General features: G+C 45.1%; 2 protein-coding genes across 4 annotated transcripts in view; both read right to left on the minus strand.

The window, feature by feature from the left end:
* Window positions 1–1,355: 1,355 nt before the first annotated feature.
* scaf11 (SR-related CTD-associated factor 11) lies at window positions 1,356–13,792 on the minus strand. 3 transcript variants are annotated; one of them, XM_076150947.1, is made up of 15 exons: window positions 13,609–13,792; window positions 9,385–9,430; window positions 8,694–8,839; window positions 8,355–8,438; window positions 8,037–8,119; window positions 7,733–7,812; window positions 7,608–7,645; window positions 7,424–7,497; window positions 6,668–6,793; window positions 6,353–6,420; window positions 3,602–5,827; window positions 2,871–3,190; window positions 2,601–2,759; window positions 2,286–2,405; window positions 1,356–2,124 (listed from the first exon to the last, which is right to left on the minus strand). In XM_076150947.1, exons 2-15 carry the CDS (start codon window positions 9,401–9,403, stop codon window positions 2,029–2,031), a joined length of 3,639 nt encoding a protein of 1,212 aa, XP_076007062.1. In that variant the 5' UTR covers window positions 9,404–9,430; window positions 13,609–13,792; the 3' UTR covers window positions 1,356–2,028. The 3 variants fall into 3 exon arrangements, with proteins under 3 accessions (XP_076007062.1, XP_076007053.1, XP_076007045.1); XM_076150938.1 differs by having other exon boundaries at window positions 2,286–2,399; window positions 6,353–6,444; XM_076150930.1 differs by having other exon boundaries at window positions 6,353–6,444.
* A 1,182-nt stretch (window positions 13,793–14,974) lies between these two features.
* Window positions 14,975–23,702, minus strand: part of arid2 (AT-rich interactive domain 2) — a 28,630-nt gene continuing 19,902 nt past the window's right edge. The window contains exons 15-21 of the mRNA XM_076150963.1: window positions 21,143–23,544; window positions 18,333–18,487; window positions 18,106–18,244; window positions 17,915–18,000; window positions 17,458–17,578; window positions 17,185–17,276; window positions 14,975–16,694 (exon numbers count right to left, since the gene is read on the minus strand). Coding sequence (XP_076007078.1) covers window positions 16,583–16,694; window positions 17,185–17,276; window positions 17,458–17,578; window positions 17,915–18,000; window positions 18,106–18,244; window positions 18,333–18,487; window positions 21,143–23,544 — 3,107 coding nt within the window. The 3' untranslated portion in view covers window positions 14,975–16,582. The remainder of the gene's footprint in view (window positions 16,695–17,184; window positions 17,277–17,457; window positions 17,579–17,914; window positions 18,001–18,105; window positions 18,245–18,332; window positions 18,488–21,142; window positions 23,545–23,702) is intronic.

Below are 23,702 nucleotides of genomic sequence, written 5' to 3' on the forward strand. Positions count from 1 at the left end.
TTGTCTGGTGACAATGAGCTGCTGGTTGATTCAGCAGACCTGTAACTTTGTAAATAGGCCTTCAGAATAGTCACAAAGGTGTAGCAAGAAACCTGACGTCAAAGGGCGGAGGAGTTGTACACTTGTATGGTTGTAAATCCTGTGCCTGTGTGTGTGTGTCTTTCTAATCTCTCAGATCAATAGCATACACTGTGAATAGAGCACATTCCCTTATCTCCGCTCAGGTTGACATGCTGGTAGAAAAGGTTTGACAGCACGAGAGCTTGAGAGAGAGAGAAACTAACCAACCTATTTTCACACCTGACCACAGTTGACCAATTACCAATTGTGGGCGAGGCTGTTGGATTTGGAGTTAGAACACATCTTTGATGTACTGTAGTAAAAAGGAGGATAAATGCTTGGCCCGCTGCTGACTGAAATGATCAAGAATAAAAACAAGTTTCTCATAGAACAAGGTATGAATTTGTGCCTTTCTCCCACCAGTTTTGAGCCTTTGTTGCATCTACCTAATCACTCCAGGTTGTAGAGGCTGGACAGGCTTGTTCTGCTAGTCACTCCACTTTCCTATTCCACTGAAGTCCTCCAGTGTGTGCATATACACAACCTTGCAAAATGGTGTTACTACAATTTAATTCAGATGCAGGGGGGGGTATGTGCCAGATTTCACTTTCATAAATTAGTTAATTTTTTACTGCCCAGAAAAGCAAAATCTGATGATCGGCTTAAATATGAGCAATAGCTGTGGTGTGTACCATGCCTTCTCTACACCCACTCTTGTTCTCCAGAGCTTGGAAAATTAGTTTACCAGAATGTAATTTATTAGTAGACTAATGATATAAAGTAAAATATAGTTTTAACATATATCAAATGAAATTAGTTGAGAATACAGGAGAGAATCTCCTCAGATATTTGGAGTGCATCTTCTTAAATTGATCTTACTATTGACAAGACTGACCTCTGGTGGGCACAACAGGAAAGTACTTGCAATATTTTAGCGCCATTTTCACATATAGTATGTCCTGCAAGTATGTATCAGAGATTTATCATATAACCATTGCCCACAGCATCATACCCATACACATTACAGTTAACAGAACCAAGCCACACATTTTAGTGTGTCTATCTCTCATATTTAGAAACATAGAAAAAAAGTACTTAGTATATTGCACCCAATGACAAAGACACTGATTTTGATGTGAAAAATCCATCAGATGCCCATTAAAAGAGCCACAGCAACAAAGGTGTAAATTGTAAAAAAGAAATGAAATAGTCACACAAACTCACACAGAGCCAATCAGGAAGCAGCTATTTTATTTCACTACCCTCTGGACACTTTTGCAGTTCATGTTCACTCATCATCATTTATTACACATTCAGGCAGGGGGTTAGGACGCCACCTTGGGACCTGTGTCTAACATAACACACTCACTGCTGATTGGCCACCCCACTTCTTGATTCCTCAACCAATCAGGGCCCTGATTACAATCACACTAAACAGATTCTGGCCCATCACTGGGCCACAACGCTTAATTAAGCACTTTTTTAAACTAGGCTTTCATCTGAAATATTATATAATATTTAAAAAAGAACAATAACAATATTCAATTAATAAGCTAAGCGATCGAGATGCCGTGCAGGAGAACTTTATCGTACCAGCTGGCACCATAAGTGATTATCTCCACTATGTCATCTGATGTCATTCACTGAGCGTTGCATCTTTAACGTCAACCACCCCCCCCACCCCCCATGCTACCCCCGCTCTTCTTACAGTAGTTCCTTAGTCATATGATCTATGCAAAATAAAGGGCTCTTGCATTACAATTTCTGATTGGGAAATTCTTTTTCTAACAAAATATGAAAATCTATAGAAAAACAAATCTTCATTCAATGAAAGGTAGAGATATAAAAAAAATTCAGACTCTCCGTCGTCTCAGTTCGGAGGCCAAATTCCAGCCAGGGGAAATTGCACTTGAGCAGCTGAATGGGTGTGCGAGGGCGCGGCCACACCAGCAGCAGCAGGCCGGGCCTTCACTTCTTGCGGGCATGCTTGTATTTATCCACGTAGGCTTTCACCAAGTTGGCCACCTTGCTGGAGTTCACCTCGCCACTTTTGCTGTGACACACCTGCAGGGGCAAAAGGGCACAGCGAGGGTCAAACAGACACTCATTTGTGTGAGAAACAAACACTATGGATTATCTAATAATGGGGTTAAAGCCTTTCTTCTTTAATTTGTATTCCTTTGTGGAGTGAAAATGCCATTTACACCTGAGGGGTTTCAGCTCACCTTCTCGACTGCTTTGCGAACAATCTCCTTGTACTCCTCCTTCGTGATTTCTTTCTTTTGGTAGTAGGGTTTGATGGCTGTCTTCACTTCATTTATAGCTTTGTCCTGTAAATGCTGTTTCTAGAGCAGAGAAAGATCAAACACTTGAATCTGTTTTATTGGTCCGAAGGCATTTACACACGGAATGAGTTTGGTGGAGCAGTTAGTTGGGCATCGGTTTGGAATTTCTGAGTTGTAAGTGCATGTTTTGAGACTCATTAACAGCTTGAATGTGTCCAACCAGACATTTGTTGACAGATGTGGCAGCAGGTTTACCTTTTCCTTTTTGGAGCTGTCAGCATGCGCCTTGCTGTGCTGGCTGTGGTGGGTTGTAGAGGATGGCAGCACATGACTGCCGCCGTGGGTCATCACACCAGCTTTGGTTGGGGTGGGTAGCAAGGGAGGTTTCCCATAACCTATCATAGTGTTCGCCATCTAGAAGCATCAGGGGATTACAGTATTAATGATTGTGGGAAGGATACAAAATGTGTTAAATACATGTTTGATCTCAAACTGATGAGTACTGTACATGCCAATCTGACAAACCTGTGTTGTGTGTCCCTCAGGATGAGCTGCTGCCGTCTGGCTGCCTTGCTGCATGGGTGGTGGCGGCGGGGGCGGGGGTGGGAGGCCCTGGGCGCCGACAGCAGGCCCATGCAGCTGAGGCACAGAGGGATGAAGGTGCACAGGGACCTGAGGAGGCACGGCGTATGGTGCAGCTGGCTGCAGCGTGGCCGGCACAGCTCCTCGCTGGCCCTGCATGGAGTAGTGATGGACAACATTCAACTGAGGAGGATTCACGTTCATCATGGGGGCCGGGGCATTGCCCGGGACTGCCGGCGCGGTTGGCTCGTTTTTAGAGGCATCTGGAGAAAGAGAGAAACAAAATTAAGAAACTGCTGGGAAAAAAGTGTTGAGGAGCTGTAAGAATAGGCTGTATAAGAAGAAAGGTTCCTAGTTGATTGAATGTTTCAATTATTTCCAATCCCATCTTTAATACCAGTGTGATATTGCAGATAACTTAGGTTGTAAATGTATTCATTTTATCTAAAATTCCAGTATTCATTATAGAACATAATACTGATTCAATTTAACATAGTCTGCAAAATTATTTTTTTAGTGCTAACCTGCTAATGGAGAATTTGCATCTTCAGATGGTAGGAATGGACAAGCAGAATCTGAATTGTAATCTTATAGCATAAAATCTTAATGACTTAAGCCATTTAAGTGAGCTTGGGTTAGACTCAACTACAGAGACAACATGGATTGACTTTAACCTGCTGCTGCTGCTGGCTGCTCCTCCTCTGGTCGGCTCCAGCCCCCCGAGCCTCCTCCTCGTTCCCTCTTTGAATAATAATCCTGAACGTCTGCAGGTAGTGTCCTTCTGACCGCCCAGCTGGACGCAGAAGACCAGCCTGAGCGATCCAACACGGAGTCTCCTGACTCAGAGTCTTTCCATCGGCTGCCAGGCCGGTTTTCATTGAAGCGGCTGTAAGCGTCATTCCCTGAATTATTACTTGTACCTGAGAAGTTGTTCCTGGGTTGCCAGCGGTTGTCAGCCGTTTCTTCCTGCTGGTTGTAAGAGGGGCGGTTGCCGCCACCCCGTCCTCCGCCCCGGCCGCGGCCCCCGCGGCCCCAAGAGTCTCCTCTGGACCCGCCGCTGTTGCGTGAGCTGCCAGCGTCGCGGCTCCTGCTCTCGGCAACATTACGAATGCTTTCCGTAACCCAGTCAGGATTCTCAGACTGGCTCTGGCGATCAGGGGAAGATTCTGAGGGTATACCATTTTCAAATCGACTAGAACCGCCATATCTCCGTGCATCACCACCAGACCCACTGCCCTGTCCAGACCTCCACCCAGCCCTGCGGTCATTCCTCTGGGGAGATGGTTCTCTAGAGGCGGAGCGTTCAGGACTGGGCCCTCGTCTATAGGACCTTGTTCTTGATCGAGATCTTGAACGAGACCTCGATCTTGACCGACTCCTGGATCGCCTTCTCCGCCTCTCACGACTACGTTCCCTCCTGGAATAGTCTCTCTCACTGTCCTTGTCTCTGTCACTGTCCTTGTCTCTTTCTCTGCTGCGAGCACGGGATGAGCGGCTGGAAGGCGGGCTGCCGTCACGCTCTCTGGACATTGACCGTGAGCGCCTGGATTGATCTTGTTTGGTTTCCCTCTTCGGTGACCATGTGGAAGTTGGGGAGTGGAAGCGGGAACGTCGCTGCCTACCGTTCTTCCTCTCCTGGTTCCTTTCACTGTCCTGGTGGTCCTTGATGATCGCTTCTGTCGTGACTTGGCTTTCAGAAACAGGATGGTCTGTAGCAGCTGAAGTGCTGCCCTCTTTTGGTTCTTCCAAAATGAGATTGTCACCATGTTCACTATTGGGTGAACTGCACTCCATCGGGACAACGCTGGTGTCATCCTGCAATGGACTTTCATCTTTGGCTCCTTCCTCAGATCTCACATCTGTTGGAGGGTCCGGAGAACCAAGGTCTTTTGTGTCAGTGTCTGCAGAAGCTTTTCCCTCTGGGACAGTGAGTGGCTCCACTGGTTCACCAGCAGAGGAGGAACCACCTTGTGTCTCACATGATTCAGTCTTGGCTTCCTTTGAAGAATCTTCATTGTTGGCCTCTGGTGAACCTGCACAGATCTCCATTTTATCCTCCTGGTCATCGCTGTAAGGTGACGCATGGTCCCCTGGCAGCATGTTTTGAGAGTCAAAGGGGGACGACGTGTTTCTCGTCTCAGAGTCTTCTTCTCCACAGGAAACAGGGCTGGGTGGCTGCTCTTCCTCACTCATGTGCTGCTGGCCCTCAGAGCATGAAACAGGGCTGTTTGGAGCAGAGCTGCAAGGAGATGTCTGGTCAATTTCTCTCTCTTCCTCTTCAGCTCCTGTCTGCCCCTGTTCATGTTGGTCAGAATGCTCCAGACTGTCTTCTCCATCCTGCCTGACATCATTACACAAAGGTTCCGGACTACCTTCAGCACTGCCTTGCTCATCAGCAGAATCCGCAGAGCCATCTTGGTCTGCTTTGAGGCTTTCTTCAGCATCAGACTCCTGCTGCTCTAAAGTGTCCACTTGTTCTTTTTCAATATTGTCCTCCTCCTCCTCCTTATCCATCTTGTCACTTCCCTCTTCATCTTCCTCCTCACTTGTTCCAAAGACACTGGCAACTTTGGTGGGAGGTTTTTTCTTTGCAGTGGCTTTCCGTTTCCCACTGGCCTTTCGGTTTGTTACCCGTTTCCCCTTCCTTTTTGTAGACACCTGAGCAGCCTTTCCTGGCTTGGTGGACTGACCAGTAGATGACTCAGAGTCCGATGAACTGGATTGCAGTGGAGATGAGGGATCTGACGTGGGGGCCTCTTCGTGAGCTTTACTGTTGCGTTCAGACCGCCTGGAAGGTAAAGACTCAGCCTCTTTGGTGGGAGCTTTAGAGCCCGAAGCTCGGGTGCCTCTTTTCTCTCCTCCTTTTGAACAAGTCACAGCGCAGACAACACCCTGAAACGCTGTAAAGACAGACACACTACATGAGCAACCCCAGTACTTAAAGATGGCCTTCTAGAGGTTACATATTGTCTTTGTTCTTGGAGAATGACATTTGGCCATTTCAAGGCTCACTGTAGCTCAAATAACATTGATATCAAGATGTGACAAAACATCTGTTCATGCATACTGTAATGCAGATGTACTAAAGAATTTAAGAGTAGGTTGAACAGAAGGACAGAGTTACACTACATTCACCATCATCATAGGCATTTAAAGGCCACCAAAGAATCAGATCATGTAAACATTTTTCAATAATAGTCAATTATATGGAAAGTCTGTAAAAGCGTCATCTCATCAAAGGTCAACCAAAAAATAACTTCTCAAAGAGTCACATGTCCAAATTTTCATTGTATGTCATCTGTTCGTAAAGGAGAGGTGTCACAACTTATTAAATGATTTACAGAACTAAAACTTGTTTACAACCAAACAGCAACTTCATCTGAACCATGTTGTAACTATAAAGAATTCAGTGGGACACAACTCACCAAAATGACCAGAACCAAACGACATGCTGGATGTAAAGGGAGACGAAGAGAATCCAATTGGGAATGGGCTGTAAAAGGGATGGAAACTTTGTCTGTAAATCCATCACAGAAAAACACATTAGGTCAGAATCAAAGATCTCACCCATTATGTCATCAAGGCCATAGGTCTAGAACTGTGTTTATTCATGATGTCATTTCATGACATCAAAATATTCAGATTTCTCTGTAGCAGGTGGTATCACAACAAATATGGCAAATATGTGTGACAGGAACACAGACAGTGTAATTATGCGAGTAATATCAGAGGATAATTACCGAGAGGCAACGTTAGCAGGGATGGGTGCAGCAGTCGAAAGCCACGGACAAGCTTGTCTCTGGGGTTTGCAATGTTTGAACATCATGTCATAATGTGCGTCCTCTGCCACCCAATGAGACTCTGCACTGAGAGTGAACACAACACACACAATATGAGCACACGGACAAGGTCATTCACAGAGTTCACAGGTAAATTAGTTCATTCAAAAATAAAATCCACTATGGTCTAAACTGCAACGAGTAAGCAATATGGTAGATCCTTTCCCCATCTGTCCATTTTACTTTTGTAAAAAGCAAAAAGAATTAGGCAGGTTGGTAAACTTGAGCTTGCCTTTTATGATTTTATGCCTTTATAAATGACATTGAGAATACGTTTTGTGTGAAACAATTAAACAGCTAACTCTCCAATAGGGGCCTCGTGTATGCAAAATTGGTAGGTGCAGCTGTACCCAAAAAGAATGATTAAAAAAGGGGCCGTTTATAACCCATCTGTCCTGCCACTGTGTAACTCACAACAAGGAAGGTTTAGCTGAAGAACTGTGATGTAAAAACAATAACTTAATATATCACATAAGAATATTTTGAGTTTGTTCTGTCAGCAAGTAGGGCACCCCAGATACATTAAAAGTTCAATCTGATTAGGCTTCTGTGTGGTTAGAGCTTGAAGTAAAGTGAAGAAGTCAATGGCACGATTAACCATAAAACCCTTGTTGCAGAAGCAAAATTGTCAGTGTATGAGAAGAGAATGTGACTTACATGTCCTGTGTTGACGTGCCTATTAATGACCCAAAGGAAGATGGAGATGAAGTACAGCATTCGGTTCCTCTCACCTGAATAAAACACATTTAACAATGAGTGACTGGACAGCTGAAGAACATAAGATTAAACTAGCATCTCTCAAATTACAGAGAGAGCCGAGATGAACTGAACTAAAACTGACCTTTTTGCTGCTCAGTGAAGAGGGGTCATCATCACTACCTGTAGAGGGCAGTAATATAGTATCACATCTACTGTAGCAAAGCCAGTCATCAGATAATCATGATAATCAGGGGATTTTAAACATACATTTTCTCACAAGTCCTTTTGTTTTGCTATCTGGTGCCCTCTCCACCTTTTCCAGTCTCACTCGCCTCCCTTGCTTGCTTCTGGAAAAGAAAATAACGTCAAACCTTTGGCGGCGAAGAAATGGACTTCATAGTCAAGTGGGCACAGAATGAGCCCTTGGTTAAAACACTCCCCAAAACACTGATCAAAATCCAATCAAAATCAAAGTGCAGAGAAAACATTCCACCAGGAAAGACTGGTGTAAATTTTCCCGTTGAAAGTGCTGTCTCTCCCCCCCCCCCTCCAAGGATCAAGGCTCACTCACTTTAGATGGGCTTTTTTTTGAGTCTTCCTACAGCAGCACCGCTCAGCTTCAGGTTGACTTGCAGCTCGCTTCCGCACAGGAATCTGAAAACAACCACAGTACAATTAGTACCTTTCAAACCTATGACATACTAACCCTGTTCTTGAGTTGTCAATAGTTTATGCTATTAAGAGGGTTAGACTCACTGTTCTTATTTTTGCCGTTCGTGGTAGTTAAATTCTACGTCACTATCAGTGGCACAAACTACTACACATGTATTTTCACTTAGGTATCACTACCACTAATGAAGACAGATTATAGGAAAGGCGGCAGACTGACCTGCACACGGAACTGAGTCAGGTCCCATTTGTAAACATTAGTAAAAGGTTTTCTGTCCACAGGGCAGGATGGAACCATCTGCAGCTGAAAATTACAGAAAAGAAAACAAACCATACATCAGTAAAATGAAATAGCAAGCAAGTAGAACAACATATGGGTCTGTTGATGGGCACATGGTTGCGTAGAACTTAAGCTGGATTTACTATGGTTGTAACAAAAGGTATTATTAGGTCCCTAAAGTCCAAATACATAGCGTCTACCAGTGCGTCGCTGCTTCATGACCATTTCAACACATACTTCATGAGATCCTGAATTTAATGTAGTAGGTATGACAATCACCTCGGCCCATGTGAGGAGACATCTGAGGCAGAAGACGTGGCAGCAGCTGTCCGGCATGGCCAGCTCACCTCCAAACAGGACGCCCAGGCAGATGGGACACCTCTCCGCCTCCTCCGTGTCTGTCCCATCGGGCGGGCCCTGACCACCTACACATACCAAAGACATTGGAAGATTATGATAAATTATTGCAAAGATCTCAAGTGCTCTACTCTGAGTGAAAAAACAAAACTGTTGAGATGGGTTTTTTCCCAACAGGAGCTGTATAGATGCCCAATAAAAATCTTCATTAAGTAAAATGAATGTGAACACGAAGCAGAATTTGTAAACACTTGCTTATTTTAGCTGAGACACACACTGCACTGCAGCAACTTGGCTGAGGAGTGTTAGGATGACCAAAATAAAACGGTAATGAAATCCAAGACAAACACAGACTATGCTGATAAATGAGCTCAAGTAAAACCTTCCTGCGTGAAACACAACTGTGTTCTAAACCAGAATGTGAAGAAATTCACAAAATATTTGCTGTCAGTCTGACTGCGTTTGTCAGGTCATGCAGATTTCCAGGTTGATTTGCGATCATGATATTTTGATTTGTAAATATATTGGCCTGCTGTTATATGTTGCCCTGTTTGTTCAGCAAGTGATGTGATGCACACAAAAAACATGATGCTGTGTAAAGATTAGCACTCACCACTTCCAGCTCCAGTCATGTCTGGCCCGGGCTCTCCTTATCACCACTAACAACACAGAGACAGGAGAAATTTAGAATAAATAACACACACAAAAAAAATGACAACTTGTAAGACAAAATACAATAAATACAATGAGACTTTTCCATTTGCAACATTTGTCCCAGTGTCCAGTCACCTGATCACCAATATACAGGAAAACTTTGTAAAACAGTAAGTAATGTAGAGCCACAAGAAACCAAATGTAAATACTGCAAGATTGAACAAACACTGAGCAGGATAAGTGAGGTAAGGCATATGCATGCTAGGGTCATCCTCCAAGAAGCTCAGAGGCATTCAGACTTCACTTCCAATGCTGCTGCTGCACACATACACTATCATGACTGGGTCTTAAAATAAAATGCACTGAGTCCAAATATGAATGTAAAGAAAATGGATTTACTACCACACCACTGCAGGAAAACAACTGCCATCTTGGAAGATCATCCGACTGCAGAGCTCAACTCAACAAGCTGCTGTGACCAGACAACTGACAACATGATTCCCAACGGTTGCACAACAATTAATCTGCTAAGCAGGTTTGGGCATTCATAGAAACCCGTTCAAGGGAATTTGCGTGTGCTTTACTTCTTCGGCACACTTGTATTATGCCAAGAACCCGTACTTGTCTAAGAGAACTACTGGCCATTGAACTTGGCTTCTTGTTCACTTTCAGTGTAAATGCTGAAAGGTGGTTACATTTTTTAACGAGAACAAGAGGCAGTTGGACACCGCGAAGCAAGACTTGTCCAGATGTGCAACATGGCAGACCAGGCAGGTTGGGATTACAACTATCCCCCCACTCTGAGGAGCTCTGACCTCAACAGTGGTGGAGGATCCGGGTGGTTTTCTGCAGCTGTGCTCTGAGGACCTCTGTACTGATGCTGGACATTAATGATGACACCCATCTTATGTTTTATGGCAACACACAAAGTACAAAGAGTGCTCTCATGGGTAAAGTCCTCATCCTATAAATGTGGAAGGAAATGATGCCCGACCAGAGTTTACATATGTGTCCGAAACATGTGGTGCTGTTCTGTGGAGAGCAGACCCTGTGTCCCATTATCGTACGGGTTTGTATTCTGCACGGACGTGGGCACAAATTCATACAAGGAGATCGACTGTATTGTGAAAGGAGGACATTATGGCTAGAGAGCGAGGGAGGGATACGAGTGCTAGGATCTCCAACTGTGCCAGACATCCTCCCGTCTTTGCATACAACCAGCGTCTTGTGAAGTCTTGGGCTGAGGTTTACAGTTTTAGGACAGAGGATGTGAATTACTCCCTATCTGAATGATCTGTACATTTTTGGAGACTTAATGAGCAACCAAATCATGGGGTTGGATGAAGATAAGGAAACTGAAAGATAGACCAAGACCTGCTGTTTTCCTGGACAAATCAATCATCACCATAAATGCATTATCTTGTATGCTGAACATGAAGCAGGTGAAGTATCTCTTTCGGCCAAAGCCAAGTGGCATGTCTCCTTAAGGAAGGACACCAGGAAAAGGTGAGTAGAAGCCACTGCCCGTCAAAGTGAGAGTGAATAAGCTTCAGTTTGTCGCCATAGAAATGACTGTACTTCACAACAAGACCACCACCAATAAAACTCAAACTCACCACCAAATTGCACGGAACGAGTCAGGTCAAAACAACCGCAGCCAGCACGAGGACACCAAGCACAACAAGAAGCCTAGACAGAAATCATCTGATAAGAATGAGAAGACGACAACGACTACCTCAGACCATAGATGAAAATAAAGTGCAGAACAAGCAGACAGCTATTGCACAAATGAAGAACACAACTTGACGATAAACTTGAGGAAATCCAAAGTACACTAAAAATTTAACTTAGGGTGCAACAGGAGATAATTAGTCTCTCCCGAATGAGACTGTTCACACTACACAAATGGTCTTGGATGAAGGTGTTATTTCGCAAGTGGTGACAAATGGTCACTTGGGGTTTCGATAAATTCAAGAGCCAGACTTACAACAAATGTGCTAAATCTTGCGGGGACATCGCTATCTCATTAAAAGGAATGAGCTCAGAAATGGTAATTATGTAAGCTCATTAAAACCCAGTTTTGCGCAATTGTAATAGGATACATTTTCCTTCTCCTTTGTGCATCTTTAAATCGAGTTCTGCTTGGGTGTCATCAGTGCCGGTCTCAGATTTCCGTCTCTGCACTGCATTTGCACATTGCATTAACATGTTCTCCTTGCCTGATTCTGTCTAGACTGTGATCAGATCTCAGTCTTCCTCCATTTTTAAAATAAATAACGTATTTTGCATGCTATAGCTGGTAACAAGTTTGGAAAAAAAGCCAAATATGTCTGGTTCATAAGCATATCAATGGAATAACCAAGTCGTATTCTGTCACGACGGTTGTAGTAGACACACACTATATGGCAGACTAAGGCCCTATTCACACAGGCTTTCTTTCCATAAATCTATCTGCAAATTGGGGGATAGTGGTGCGTGTAAATTCCTGATAGAGCCAGAAAGTGTCTGAGGGAGAAATACACAATTGCTGTAAAGCTGGGTGGTGTACTGATGACATCATTTCCCAGCGACTTCTGATGATTTGAGCAAAGCAATAGGCAACAACAAACATAAAATAACACACCAACAGGACAAAGAACACATAAGAGGAAAGGTTGGACTGATACTGATGTGAAACATAATTTTCTAACCCAACATGTAGGTTAACAACACAGTCTGCAAATTGATGCCTGTGCCCGAGTCACCTGCCATGCCATTGGACGTCAGTTAGAGGGGTCACGTTTCGGTCTTTATAGGACCCCTCTGGGATGCCGAAATGGATGTGCAAACATAATAACCAGGAAAGATCTGCTTATCAGTCTGAAGAAATCAAATCCTGCAATGGTGGAACAGTTTCCATGACAGCTTTTCCACTAATATTCCACAATGCTCTGTGTGAAGGGGAGGTAAACAAAAAGTGTGAACCCTGCCAAGGTGACCGTTCCTTCCCCTCACGTCCTGCCATTTGGGTGTGCAACTTCTACATATTATAAAGTTTAATGTAAAGTTATGATGAAATTCATGGAAAATTATATTTGTGCTAGTCATTTCAACTTTATGAAGTGATCTATCTACTCAATTAATTGTGTAGTCTAATGCCTTAATTTACACAGATGCCTTTACACAGGCTCAAAGTCAAACGTGATGTCTTGAAGTGTCTTATATGGTATTAACCTTTAGAAAATATGAAATGAGAATGATGTCGAGCTTCTTGGCCTACCCGTTATACAGTAAATACTAGTGTGGCAATAAAATATCCTATTTAGCACTCTTTAGCAAATTAGTGGAAGCCGGAAAGATTCCCAGTAGCAAAAATCAATACAGCTAAGCACTACTGACTACTCAGGTGAACCCAAATAGTGTTATTTACACCCAGAGTCACGATGAACAAGCAGCCCCTTGGGCAGTTTACCAGGAAGCCTGGAGCTCAGATTTGTAGATGACAGCAGCTCAGGACGCAGCCTGTAGGCACGACGAGCTTTAACTCCAGAAAAGTGAAACCTGATCAACAGACTGTGGCCTGGACTAATGTCAGCCTGCCTGCGGAGGTGGAACCCAAAGCTCTCGTTTCTAAACACTTAAAATAAACCAAGTCAACACAGAGCTTTAACAGTGGCCATTAAGCTGTAGCTCTAATCTCCTACTGTCAAAACAACGGTGTGTTCGTCTGATTAAAACTTACATCAAACACTAGCCGCTTAGCATAACTGTATTAGCTCAGTGTTGGCTAACAATAATGTATGCTTACATATAACGTTACATATAACTTGGCAGTCAGCTACTTCTTAAACCTTGCTGCCACTGTGTGCCAGCTCGGCCTGGCTCCCAACACGGTGAATTAGCACGTAGTTGAAAAAGCAGTGCCAACACGACGCTGACAACATGGTTGTTGATGGTTAGCCAAATGGCTAAAGCTAGCTTAGAAATGTGGCAACTTAAGCTAAACGGCTGTTAGCACAGAACATGGCTAAATACAGTCTAATATTAGCAGCGCTGCTGCAATTGAAGGTCATAAGCTACCTAGCATTAGCAGTAGATTTTAGCTAAAAGCTGGCTAGCCGCTTCGAACAACAGCACCTGCTTACGTCGCGTTAGCTTGCTTACAAATAGCTCCCGTTAGCTAGCGGCTGCTGTCGTCACTCACCGATAAGCGCTGCGGTGGCTGTTTCCACAGAGTGCAGAGTTTTTGTTAGGGTCCAACCTCCTGGGAGAAAATGCGAAATGAGAGCACGATCCAGGGATTATTTCTGGCTAAAAGCGGTGCGTAGCTTTCACAAAGTCTCAGCCACATGTCTCGCGGTCGGGCTGAGAGTTGGGGTACAGCTATCGCCCCCTATCGGCGGGAACCGCCACGCATCACACAGATTTATCTCTTAGCATTGGCCTGTTTACAAGTCATCAAACTAACAACAAATCTAATTGAACATTTACTTTACAAATAGCGAGCGTTCACCTATAAACCGTGATGAGATTACTTATTCTTAATCTATTTAGAACATTGTTGTTATTGTAGCTTGTTTTGCATTTGCCTGTTATCATAAGGCTTGGACTCTCACATCTGTATCTTATCCGTATCAGGTTATGTCATTAATGTCAATTTATCTAAGGACCTTCTTTAGTTTAACCTATTTTCTGACTTCCAATTTAAAGGATAATCCTCTACGCATATATCTACTTGTCACATAAAAATATTGCATCAAAATCGAATATCAAATTTAATCCTGTTTTAACCAATTGGTTTTCTTGTAACAAAACCTGTGGCTCAAACATCATCTACCAGTCTGTTGTTTGTATAGACTTAAACTGAGCATGAGCAGCATCAGCCACCCTAGCTGAAAGAAATGTTAAATAGTATCTCAAATAACTGCTTAAAGCACATGTACATGTTATTGTATTATGTAATATGATAGGGAGTATATTGGAGTTTGTCCGTGCTGCAAAACACAAGGTTGACCCCTACAGACACTGATGTGGCTATTGGTTAGCATCTAATTCACAGTGTGGGTGTTGCCAGCTCATGTCTGATGTAACTGGCCAGTCAGAACAGGACAGGCTAATCAGAAGGGGGACTTTGAGAGACAGTTCTCATAACTGCCAATTTTCACTCACCTAACACAGTGGAGCTGCAGTAAGGTAGAGTGCAAGTACATTGGATTTTTTTATATCAAGGGATTGCAAAAGATAAACATGTGACAGAGGTGTTTTGGTAAATACATACAACAGTTCTCTCCATAGTAATTTTAAGCATCAAACGTATTTTGGGGACAGCAGGAAGTAGAGTGCTAAGAAAAAACATTAAGAATTCAAGGCGGTTGACAAGTACAAGCCAAAAGAAACCATCCAGTGATAGAACCGAGACACAAAAGGGTTAGTGTGGCGGCAAAAAAAACGTATTAGGTTTTGAATGAAGTATTAAAACACTGGCATGCGTGCAGACCTCACATCCTAATCACCAATTTCTGCTTTGATAAAAAGGAAAGAAAAGTAGCAATAAAACCAAACCAAAGACAAAATGTTCAGTCTTTTATTTAAAAACTATAAACAGTCACCAAAGTAAATAAAGCCAATCTCTAACAGACTGTTAGGTCTATGTATAGTCACACATCCTACTGACACCGCAGAAATGAGGATGGTTGGGTCACCCCGATCAGATGCTAATACGACAGGCAGTCATAATGTTACACAACACACGGTAGAGAGGACAGTCTGAGGACGTGAGCCGGAATGTGGCATGGTATTAAGAATGAAAAAATAGTACAATAAAACTCCACACTATATTAAGATAGAAAAAAGTAGTGAAGAAAATATCATACCTGCACGTAAAGCAAAGAACACAGGAGAAAACCTGTATAAAAACTCCATGTATTTAAACCAATTTACAAATACAAAAAAATTTTGGTACGAGCACTGTGCCCGTACAATGACAAAACGTTTACAGTGGATATATGTCACTGGTGTGTGTGTGCATGTGTGCTGGGGGAGGAGGGTGTGTGAGGGGGGGAGGAGGGTAGAGAATACCTTCAATATTTTTTTTCTTCTACAAAATGACATGATATATTATTCCATACTCTTTCAGCCAGCAAAATGAGTTCTACAAGGTATTATAATACAAAAAATGTCACAGTTCCACAAAAAACTGTTTTTCCCCTCCCTAAGCTTTACAGCATCAGTACCTTTGCAGAATTATTTACAGGTTTTTAAGTACATTCATCCACTGCTGAGTATAGAATCACATTAGATACAAGTGACCAGGGATCATAAAAAAGGAAACAAAAACAAAAAACAAACAAAAACAAAAACAAAAATAACATAACTACTGTATTCAATTCTAACAAAGTAATGCTTCTATTACTCCACAGAGCAAGTTCTCCAGTGGCTGCATCGGCATGAAAGAGGATCTTCTTTATATATATTCACAACATATTTACACGATTCTTTTTATTAATTGTAATGGTATTCATTTCAATAATAAATAAGTGAAAATATATTGACTCAAGTAAGAAAACCAAGCTACCAAGTTTCTAAAGAAAACAAAAAAAAACAATTTCTCTGCGCCAGTCGCCAGCCAAGTCCTCCTCTGCCCGACCTTATGGGACGTCTTGTACTCCGATAGCCCTGCCCCCCCTCCCCGTTACTCTCCAGGCGACCGCCACTCGCTCCAACGCAGCAATCAGTTCACAGGGACAAAGTGGAGCCAAATCTTTTTCTTTTTTTTTCACGTAGAAATAAAAAAAAAAAAAAGGAAATCAACGAAATGTGCTCGTTTTTGGGGTTTCGTCGATGGAGTCCCGTGGGGGAAGCAGTCTTAGTGAGCTCCCCCTGGTGGGCAGCTGGTGGAAGACCCCCGTGGCAGTTTGTTGTGTGGATAGGTGAAAGGACTAGGTGGGAGTTGGGTTGGGAAGGGGGAGGTTTGGAACACAGGTTGGAGGAGGAGGCTGGGGGTTGGGTAGGATGGGGGCATAGCAGGCTTCGTACAGTTCTCCGCCCTCTGCACCCCCGAAGACCCGCTACGGCTCGCCAGAGGCTTCTGCCCCTCGTCTCATGAGAGGGACGGAGGGAGAGACGGTGGGGGAGGGAGGGGCTGAGGGCGGTAGAGAGGTTGTCCTCGTTTAGGGCCGTCAAGCCTGGAGCGAGCGCGTCAGTTCATAAAGGCATTTGGCGAGCGTGGTGGAAACCTCCATGTTACTTAATGCGAGTACAGAGAGGTGCGTCTCGTGCCTCTTCACCAACCTGAAAGAAGGGAGCAGAAAGAGTTCCAACACAAAGTTAGTATATTCCCCACACCAACTCTTAAGTCCTTAGCCAAAAATAAGGACATAAAGTAGATAGTTCTGGGTGCCTGCAGACAATTTCCGTGGTTATGTTGAATGCATGTACAGTTCCTTGTCATGCAAAATGAGATTGATGTGAGCACTCATTAGCTGTGTTCTGTTGGCTGGGATGTAACCGGAGCCGCTCTCTCAGCGAAGGTTGTTCTCCCAGCCACTTTACTTTAGGAGGTGGGTATCAGCGATCGCCACATGGTCTTAACTGGCTTCACCTTCTTAACCTCCAAATATTCATTCATTAGATGATCAAGGCCTGATTTTTCAGGTTTTTAAGTTAACTGCAAACATTAGTGACGGGTCCTTTGACACATTACGACAACTGACACTGCATTCCAACGGGAACACGTATAACTCAAATGCACTAAACACTAGTTGAAGCCAATGAGACTTACTTGCGACCACAGTCAGAGTGCTTGGCGATGTTCTTTAACGTTAAGGCAGCAGTTAGTCGTATGTGTTTGGTCACTGGTCCCTCCTTCTCATCCTGGGACAAAAAAACAAAAGAAAGAAGAAATGATTCATGCTCATACAATATTGCATTCCTGCCTCTATCATAGGTGTGATGAAAATGTAGCATTGACAGTAAATGTGAAGGTGGGTGTCCGTGCAGATTCAGAGGAAAACTTGGGGGAATATGGGGTGGTTGACGGCCTAGCTTTACTCACAGTGAAGTCCCTGAAGACTAGGTTTCGAGAGCCTCTGCGAAGGGCCATGAGAGCTGCGCTTGGATGATTGACGATTGCTTTTGGTGCTCGCGGTGTCGGAGTACTGCCTGCCCCTGGAGTCCTTTACAACAACAAAATAAAAGGTCTCACATATAATGTATCTTCTTTCCAAGTGCAACATTCAACCATACCACATATTTACGTTTGATCTTCTGTCAAAAACTACCCATTTACCACTTGGTTAAAGAGAATTACAACATAGCAGCTTTACTAAGTGATCCATTCTGTTTGCCATAGCTCCTAACAAGGGAAAACCACTTAAATCACATGATTCAAACCTTTCCATCAAAGATAAAGATTGAAGTGCATTTCAGACGGCTTTTTTTATTTTAGGTTTGTGTGCAATCCTTTCAGACGTCATATCAATGCCAACAAATAAAAATTGTGGTGGACTTACTGGGAGGAGGTCTGATTTGGGCTTTGCGCCTGCTGCTCCTCTAGCTTGAGTCCAGCCAGCAAGGCGTCTCGAGAACAGTGCTTATCCTGTAAAAGAGGGGAAAATTTTAGATCAAGCCTCATCATTGCAGTTGTGATCGTTTTATATTGACACTGGTTCTAAAAAGGCAAGACTGGCTAAAGGACACTTGCCTGTAGATGGGTGATGAAGGACAGTCTCTGCCTGGGAAAAGGTTCACACCCCTCCCATTGACACTGGCCTGCATACGCGTCCTTTCCACCATGCTGCGTTGCCGCGTGGTAAAACACCTGAGTCGGCGTTTCAAACCACCTTGGAGGAAGAGAAAACACAGATCAATCAGCAGTGGGTCGACCGCCGTCAAGCTACGATGAGTTACGAACACGGTGGTCAAACATACCGTTTACAGGATTGCCAAAGACATTTGAAGTTCTGCCCAGGTTTCCTGCTTTGCTCTGACGGTGTTATGGGCATTTGCTGTGTTGGGAGGTGAGGGCTGTGGTTGCCCGATGGTGTAGGCTGGGATGCCAGGGGTGGTGATGGGGTCACGGTAGGCTGCAGGGGAGAGACAGAATGTTAGAATCAGGGTTCTTCAATAATCAGAAAGGCATCTTTTTCCTTTTAAAGGATTATCTTCTCCTGCACATATCAAGGAATGATGGGAAAATCTAATTTGAGACTATTCGTGACACTAAGTGGGAGAAACTAGAAAGCTCAGATGTCTTTAACGCATGTACAGTTCTCTGTCATGGAAAATGAGATTGATGTGAGCACTCATTAGCTATGTTTTGTTGGCTGAGATGTAACCGGAGCCGGTCTCTCGGCGAAGGTTGTTCTCCCAGCCACTTTACTTTAGGAGGTGGGTATCAGCTATCGCCACATGGTCTTAACTGGCTTCACCTTCTTAACCTCCAAATATTCATTCATTAGATGAAAATTGCTCGAGGCATGGATATTAGGAACAGAAATGTCTTTAAGGGTAAGATCAAATAATTGATTTTCACTAGATCTTTTTATTCTCCGCTTTTCAGTGGCACCAATAGGGTCAGTTTTTTTTCCACATGTATACACACACTATGTATATGATCACACAAGCATGCTGGTGAATGTGTCCTCGGAATTTGACTAACTACTAGGAGCAGTGTGCAGCTAATAGTGCAGCACCAGGAGGTCAACTCTAGGTCTTACAGCCTCTTGCCTGTGTCATGGGGTCATGGCAGGCCCATTAACCTGACCAATGTGTCGGTGAGTCCCAAGAGGAAACACATGCAACCATGGAGAAAACACACCAACTCCATACAGAAAGGACCAGGGGCGCTTACCACTGCCCCAGTGCTGCCTAAGCTGAACAACCAAACCAAAGAAACCAATGTCAGTCTATGCAAATGTGCACATCTCTATGGATTTTCAAATACATAAGCCTTAGAAGACAACTAAAGCTTTGTTACTAAATCAACAAAAATTGACGTAAGAGCAGCAAGAACAAAGATTCGTATTAACCTCTTTGTCTTTGGTAAATTGGCAATAATAAGGAGATGAAAGCAGCCAATTTTTGGAAGAAAATAAAAGATGAGATTGTTACCAAAAAGTGTTGTAGCTGCCACACTTGGTTGGCACACAAACACACACACACTTGCATAGCTTTAACTGGTGCACAGCGCTCACATTGAATCAAAGTCAAATCAGCTCTTTCTGCAGCACACAAACATGAGCACTGGAAGAAATATGGTGACCTCATAACTGCTTTTAGATGTTGCCGAGTGTGCGCAATAGATTGTGGTCTTTGCGGTTTCAACATTTTACCGTGAGGAATATCTCGTTTTCACTAATACAAAGGACGGAGGGGAAAATACAAGCATTAACTGAACGGCAACACATCCAACACGTGTACCAATAGTCAACTAGTTTTTTAAAGCACTAAATTATAGTTAATCTTCATGCAATTGGCAACTCAAGAGAGGATTCAAGTAAGAATTAAGGAGACAGCGAACAGAGAAATGTTGAGAGGAAAAGGGGGAGGACTCGCTGCAGGAACATCCCCCGACCTCTGGATACCTGTATAGCCCTTGTGATCACATCTGTTCAATTTCCCCTGACAAAAGGGATTGATAGGAAGTTCTGGCATTAAAGCAGCGCCCGCCTGCACACAAGCACCTGTTGTTAACACCGATCACATTAACGTCACGCTGAACGAACACAGAAGCCATTCGGATCTCATTTCACGGTCAGTCTGAACAGCAGTAAACACCCGATTGGTTTACCCATAAACCAAAGTCTGAAGTTACCAAACACAAAGTGCCACATGCTGGTATAAGTGAGGGTTTCCCCACCACACTAGCTGACAACTTGATCATGTGAATGCACTGGTTATGCAGTACAGCAGCTCTGATTTTGTTCTGTCTTCTTCTCTACCAAGTTGCTCGCTGTACATTCTCTCTGGCCACAAACCACTCACATTAGACCAGAGACCAGCTCTGTATCAATAGGCAAACACCTAAGCAGCTTGGTACCACAAACCACACACTATCTTACCATGCATAAAATACTGAAAACAAGCTGGCTGACACAGAACTTTGAAAAATGCGCACCGACTGTGGTGCTTGGTGACACACTAACACAAAGCTGAGGACACTGTGATTGGTATCAGAACGATTCACATAGATGAATTCCAGGAACAGCGCCCCTTAATGCTACATCTAGAAAGCCTATATAGATAACCTTCAATGTCTTAAGCTGAAGACAAATTAGTACCCAAAAAGTATTTGTGCTTCAGATCTTCACAAAGCCTCACATCAGAAAAGAAAGAAGTCATAACGACACAAAACTGGAAATATCACAGAACCACTCAGCCGGGTTGGTGAGAAACTGCAATTTGCACTTAGAGAGCGAAATATCAAGGCACAACAAGGCCCTCTGCCAAGTGCTCAACATTTGTAATACCACAATATGGTTAATATAGAATTTAGGGTTGTAGATTAGTTATAGGAACGTGTCAAAGGTGAAAAATACAATTTAGTGATGAAATGAACCACTGGGTGGAGTGTGTGTGTGTGTGCGCGTGTGCGTGTGCGTGTGCTGGTGCGTGTTTGTGTGCGTGCGTGCTTGTGTGTAGACATGCCGGATATTTTGTGGCAGAACATCAAGTCACACGACACAAAGACATTGTGGATAAATCTTGCTTGATGTGAAACTAACCCTACAGTGACTCACCGTGGAGCCAGCTGCCTGTGTGGGCGAGCAGTTCCTCTGCTGAGTGGCGTTCTCTATTGCTACTTTGGCTACTGTGCTTGGGTCTGTTCCTGCTGGCACTGCCACCATAGTGGCACTGCTGCCGGCGTTGTTGGGGTCACTGATGGTGATGATCCGCACTCCCACTTTGTTGGGAATTCCCGAGGCTGCGGCCGCTGAACTGCGGTCCTCGTTCTCAGCCGGCCTCTTAAAGCCACGGGCCTCAGGGGCGACTCCGTTGGTGGGAGCGGCCGCAGGACTCTGGGAGGTAACAGTTACAGTGGAGAGGAGGGGGGCATTGGGGAGCAGTTGTTGTCTTAGCACAGGCACAGCGTGGGCCGGCCCCAAAGGTCCATTGGTTAATTCCGAGGGAGGCCTGGTGCCTACTTGCACCTGGGGTCCATTGGCCAGGCGCTCCGCCTGCTGGGCTTTGGCAGTGTCCTGCTGCATGGGTGAAGGACTAGGAAGAGGGGGATCTGAGCCACGACTCCTCTCAGCGGGGCCCACTTCCCCATTCCCCAAGTACTGTTTGGAAGCAATATGATTTGGAATGTTTTTGTTAAAACTACCACCACTGTCATCCCGATCAAAGTCACATACCCCATTGACCAGAGCCTTTTTGGGGTCTGGATTACTTTCCAGTGGGGTGCTCAGGCCAGGGTAGAGGGCCTGCTTCCCATTAGCAGGGTGAACCTCCTCAGCCGGGCCATTGAGCGCCCCCTGGCTGTTCCCTGAGTGGTATGGAGGTAGACTTGTCTCCATGCACTTCCTTCCGTTTAGCAGCTTGGTACCTGCCACCACATCCCCATTGCTAGTTTTACCATTGGAGGAGTCTCCTTCTGCCAAAGAGGAATTCTCCATCACCTCTATCTTCCTCTCGTGGATGTGCAGCCCCGTGGCATCCTTGGCCTCCTCCTCCTTTTGACAAATGATCTTGTCTCCTCTGAGGGGAGCTGGCAGTGATGGCGGGGCGGCTGGACTATGCTGGGGCATTGTTCCGGTGGGGAACTGAGGAGGGGGAACAGTAGGAGCCACAGCACCCTGACTGACAGCAGCAGAGGTTGTGAAACCAGTGTTGGGGACCACAGTGAATGTGACCTGTCCAGCTGCAATGGTTGCCCCTGGGCTACTGGTGGAAATGAGCTGACCTGGTAGGAGCTGCACCGTCTGGAGGGGTGGGCCTCCTGAAGCTTGAAGCTGGCTGGGGACCAGTTGCACACTGAGCTGCTGAGGAGATGGTCCCTGGGAGCTGTAGCCTGTCTGGTAAATGACCTGTGGACTAGGAGATAGTGTGCTGTTGGGAAGGGGCACCTGTGGCGCAGGAAGGATTAGCTTTCCCCCTGGTGTAGTGGGCCCTCGCTTTGGAAGCAGTAGCTGTTTGATCAAGCTGGACTCGGTGGAGGTAGGCTGAGGAGGAGGAGATTGGGAAATAATTTGGAGCGGCTGCTGTTGAAGTTGCTGATGCTGCTGTTGATGCCGTTTCATTGACAGAGCGTGGCTGACTGTTTGATTGGACTGGACCTGGGTGTTTGAGTGAGAGGGGAAGTTGGGGGCAGGAGCTGGGCAGGGGCTGGAAGTGGCTCCAGGCTGCCCTGCTATCTGGATAGTCTGGGTGGTGGGCAGGGGCGAGGGGTTGGCAAGAACAATCTGGTGTATGGCAGGGGTGTAGGCTGGGTTCTGCTGGGGGTTGGGACTGACTATTACTACACTCTGCGGCTGATGTTGAGGCTGCTGGTTGGGAGTGGCTATCGTGGCTGCTGGTCCACCTGCTTGGGATGGGACTGGTTTGGGAGCAATATTTTGGAAGGCGACCCGTGACCCCTGGGTGTTGGGCACACTTGTGATACTCAACACCGGACCAGCCCCTATCTGGAAGTTTTGGGTGGAGGAGGGAGGTGTTGGGGCTGATGCCATAACCACAGACTGGGACTCTGGCTGAGGAGCTCCACCCTGAGGCCCACATAAGGAAGGGGTTTGAGTCAGGGGTGGATGCTGGGTGATGGGGGGGCACACACCCTGTACCCTGGCGGTGAGGATGTGGCCCTGTGGTACCTGTGTACCAGAAAACAGTGAGACAGGGGTCCCCGTGGGGAGCATTGGGGAGTGTTGTTGTGGTTGCTGAGACTGGGGACTGTGGTTCTGTATCGCCGGTGCTGCCATTGGAATCTGGACCACTGGGCCAGGTCGGATCTGCTGCTGCACAGCTGCCAGGGGACTTGCGAGCGTCTGCGAGAGCACCAGCTGACGGGGAGCAGTCGGGTGCCCGGCATGTGGAGGTTCTTGTGCAGGGAAGGCCGTGGGTGGGGTGGCACCACCGGTGCTGAGCCTGGCTCCTGGGGCCCGGATAAACAGCGGTCCAAGACTAGGATTCCCGGGAGGTAAGCCTGGTCACACAGGAAGACACATCGGCAAACTGTTAAAAGTCTGTCAACAACTGGAGGCAATTTACAACTCTCACTGTGGAAATAGCTTTATAAATAAACAAGTGTTGAATTTGAAACACTCCATCAAAGATTGAGACCCAAAGACTGAAACTGTCAAT

The sequence above is a fragment of the Genypterus blacodes genome, unplaced genomic scaffold, assembly GCF_046128005.1.
Source record: "Genypterus blacodes isolate CSIRO-AG114 ecotype Tasmania unplaced genomic scaffold, CSIRO-AGI_Gbla_v1 ptg000007l_1, whole genome shotgun sequence".
Classification (NCBI taxonomy): Eukaryota; Metazoa; Chordata; class Actinopteri; order Ophidiiformes; family Ophidiidae; genus Genypterus; species Genypterus blacodes.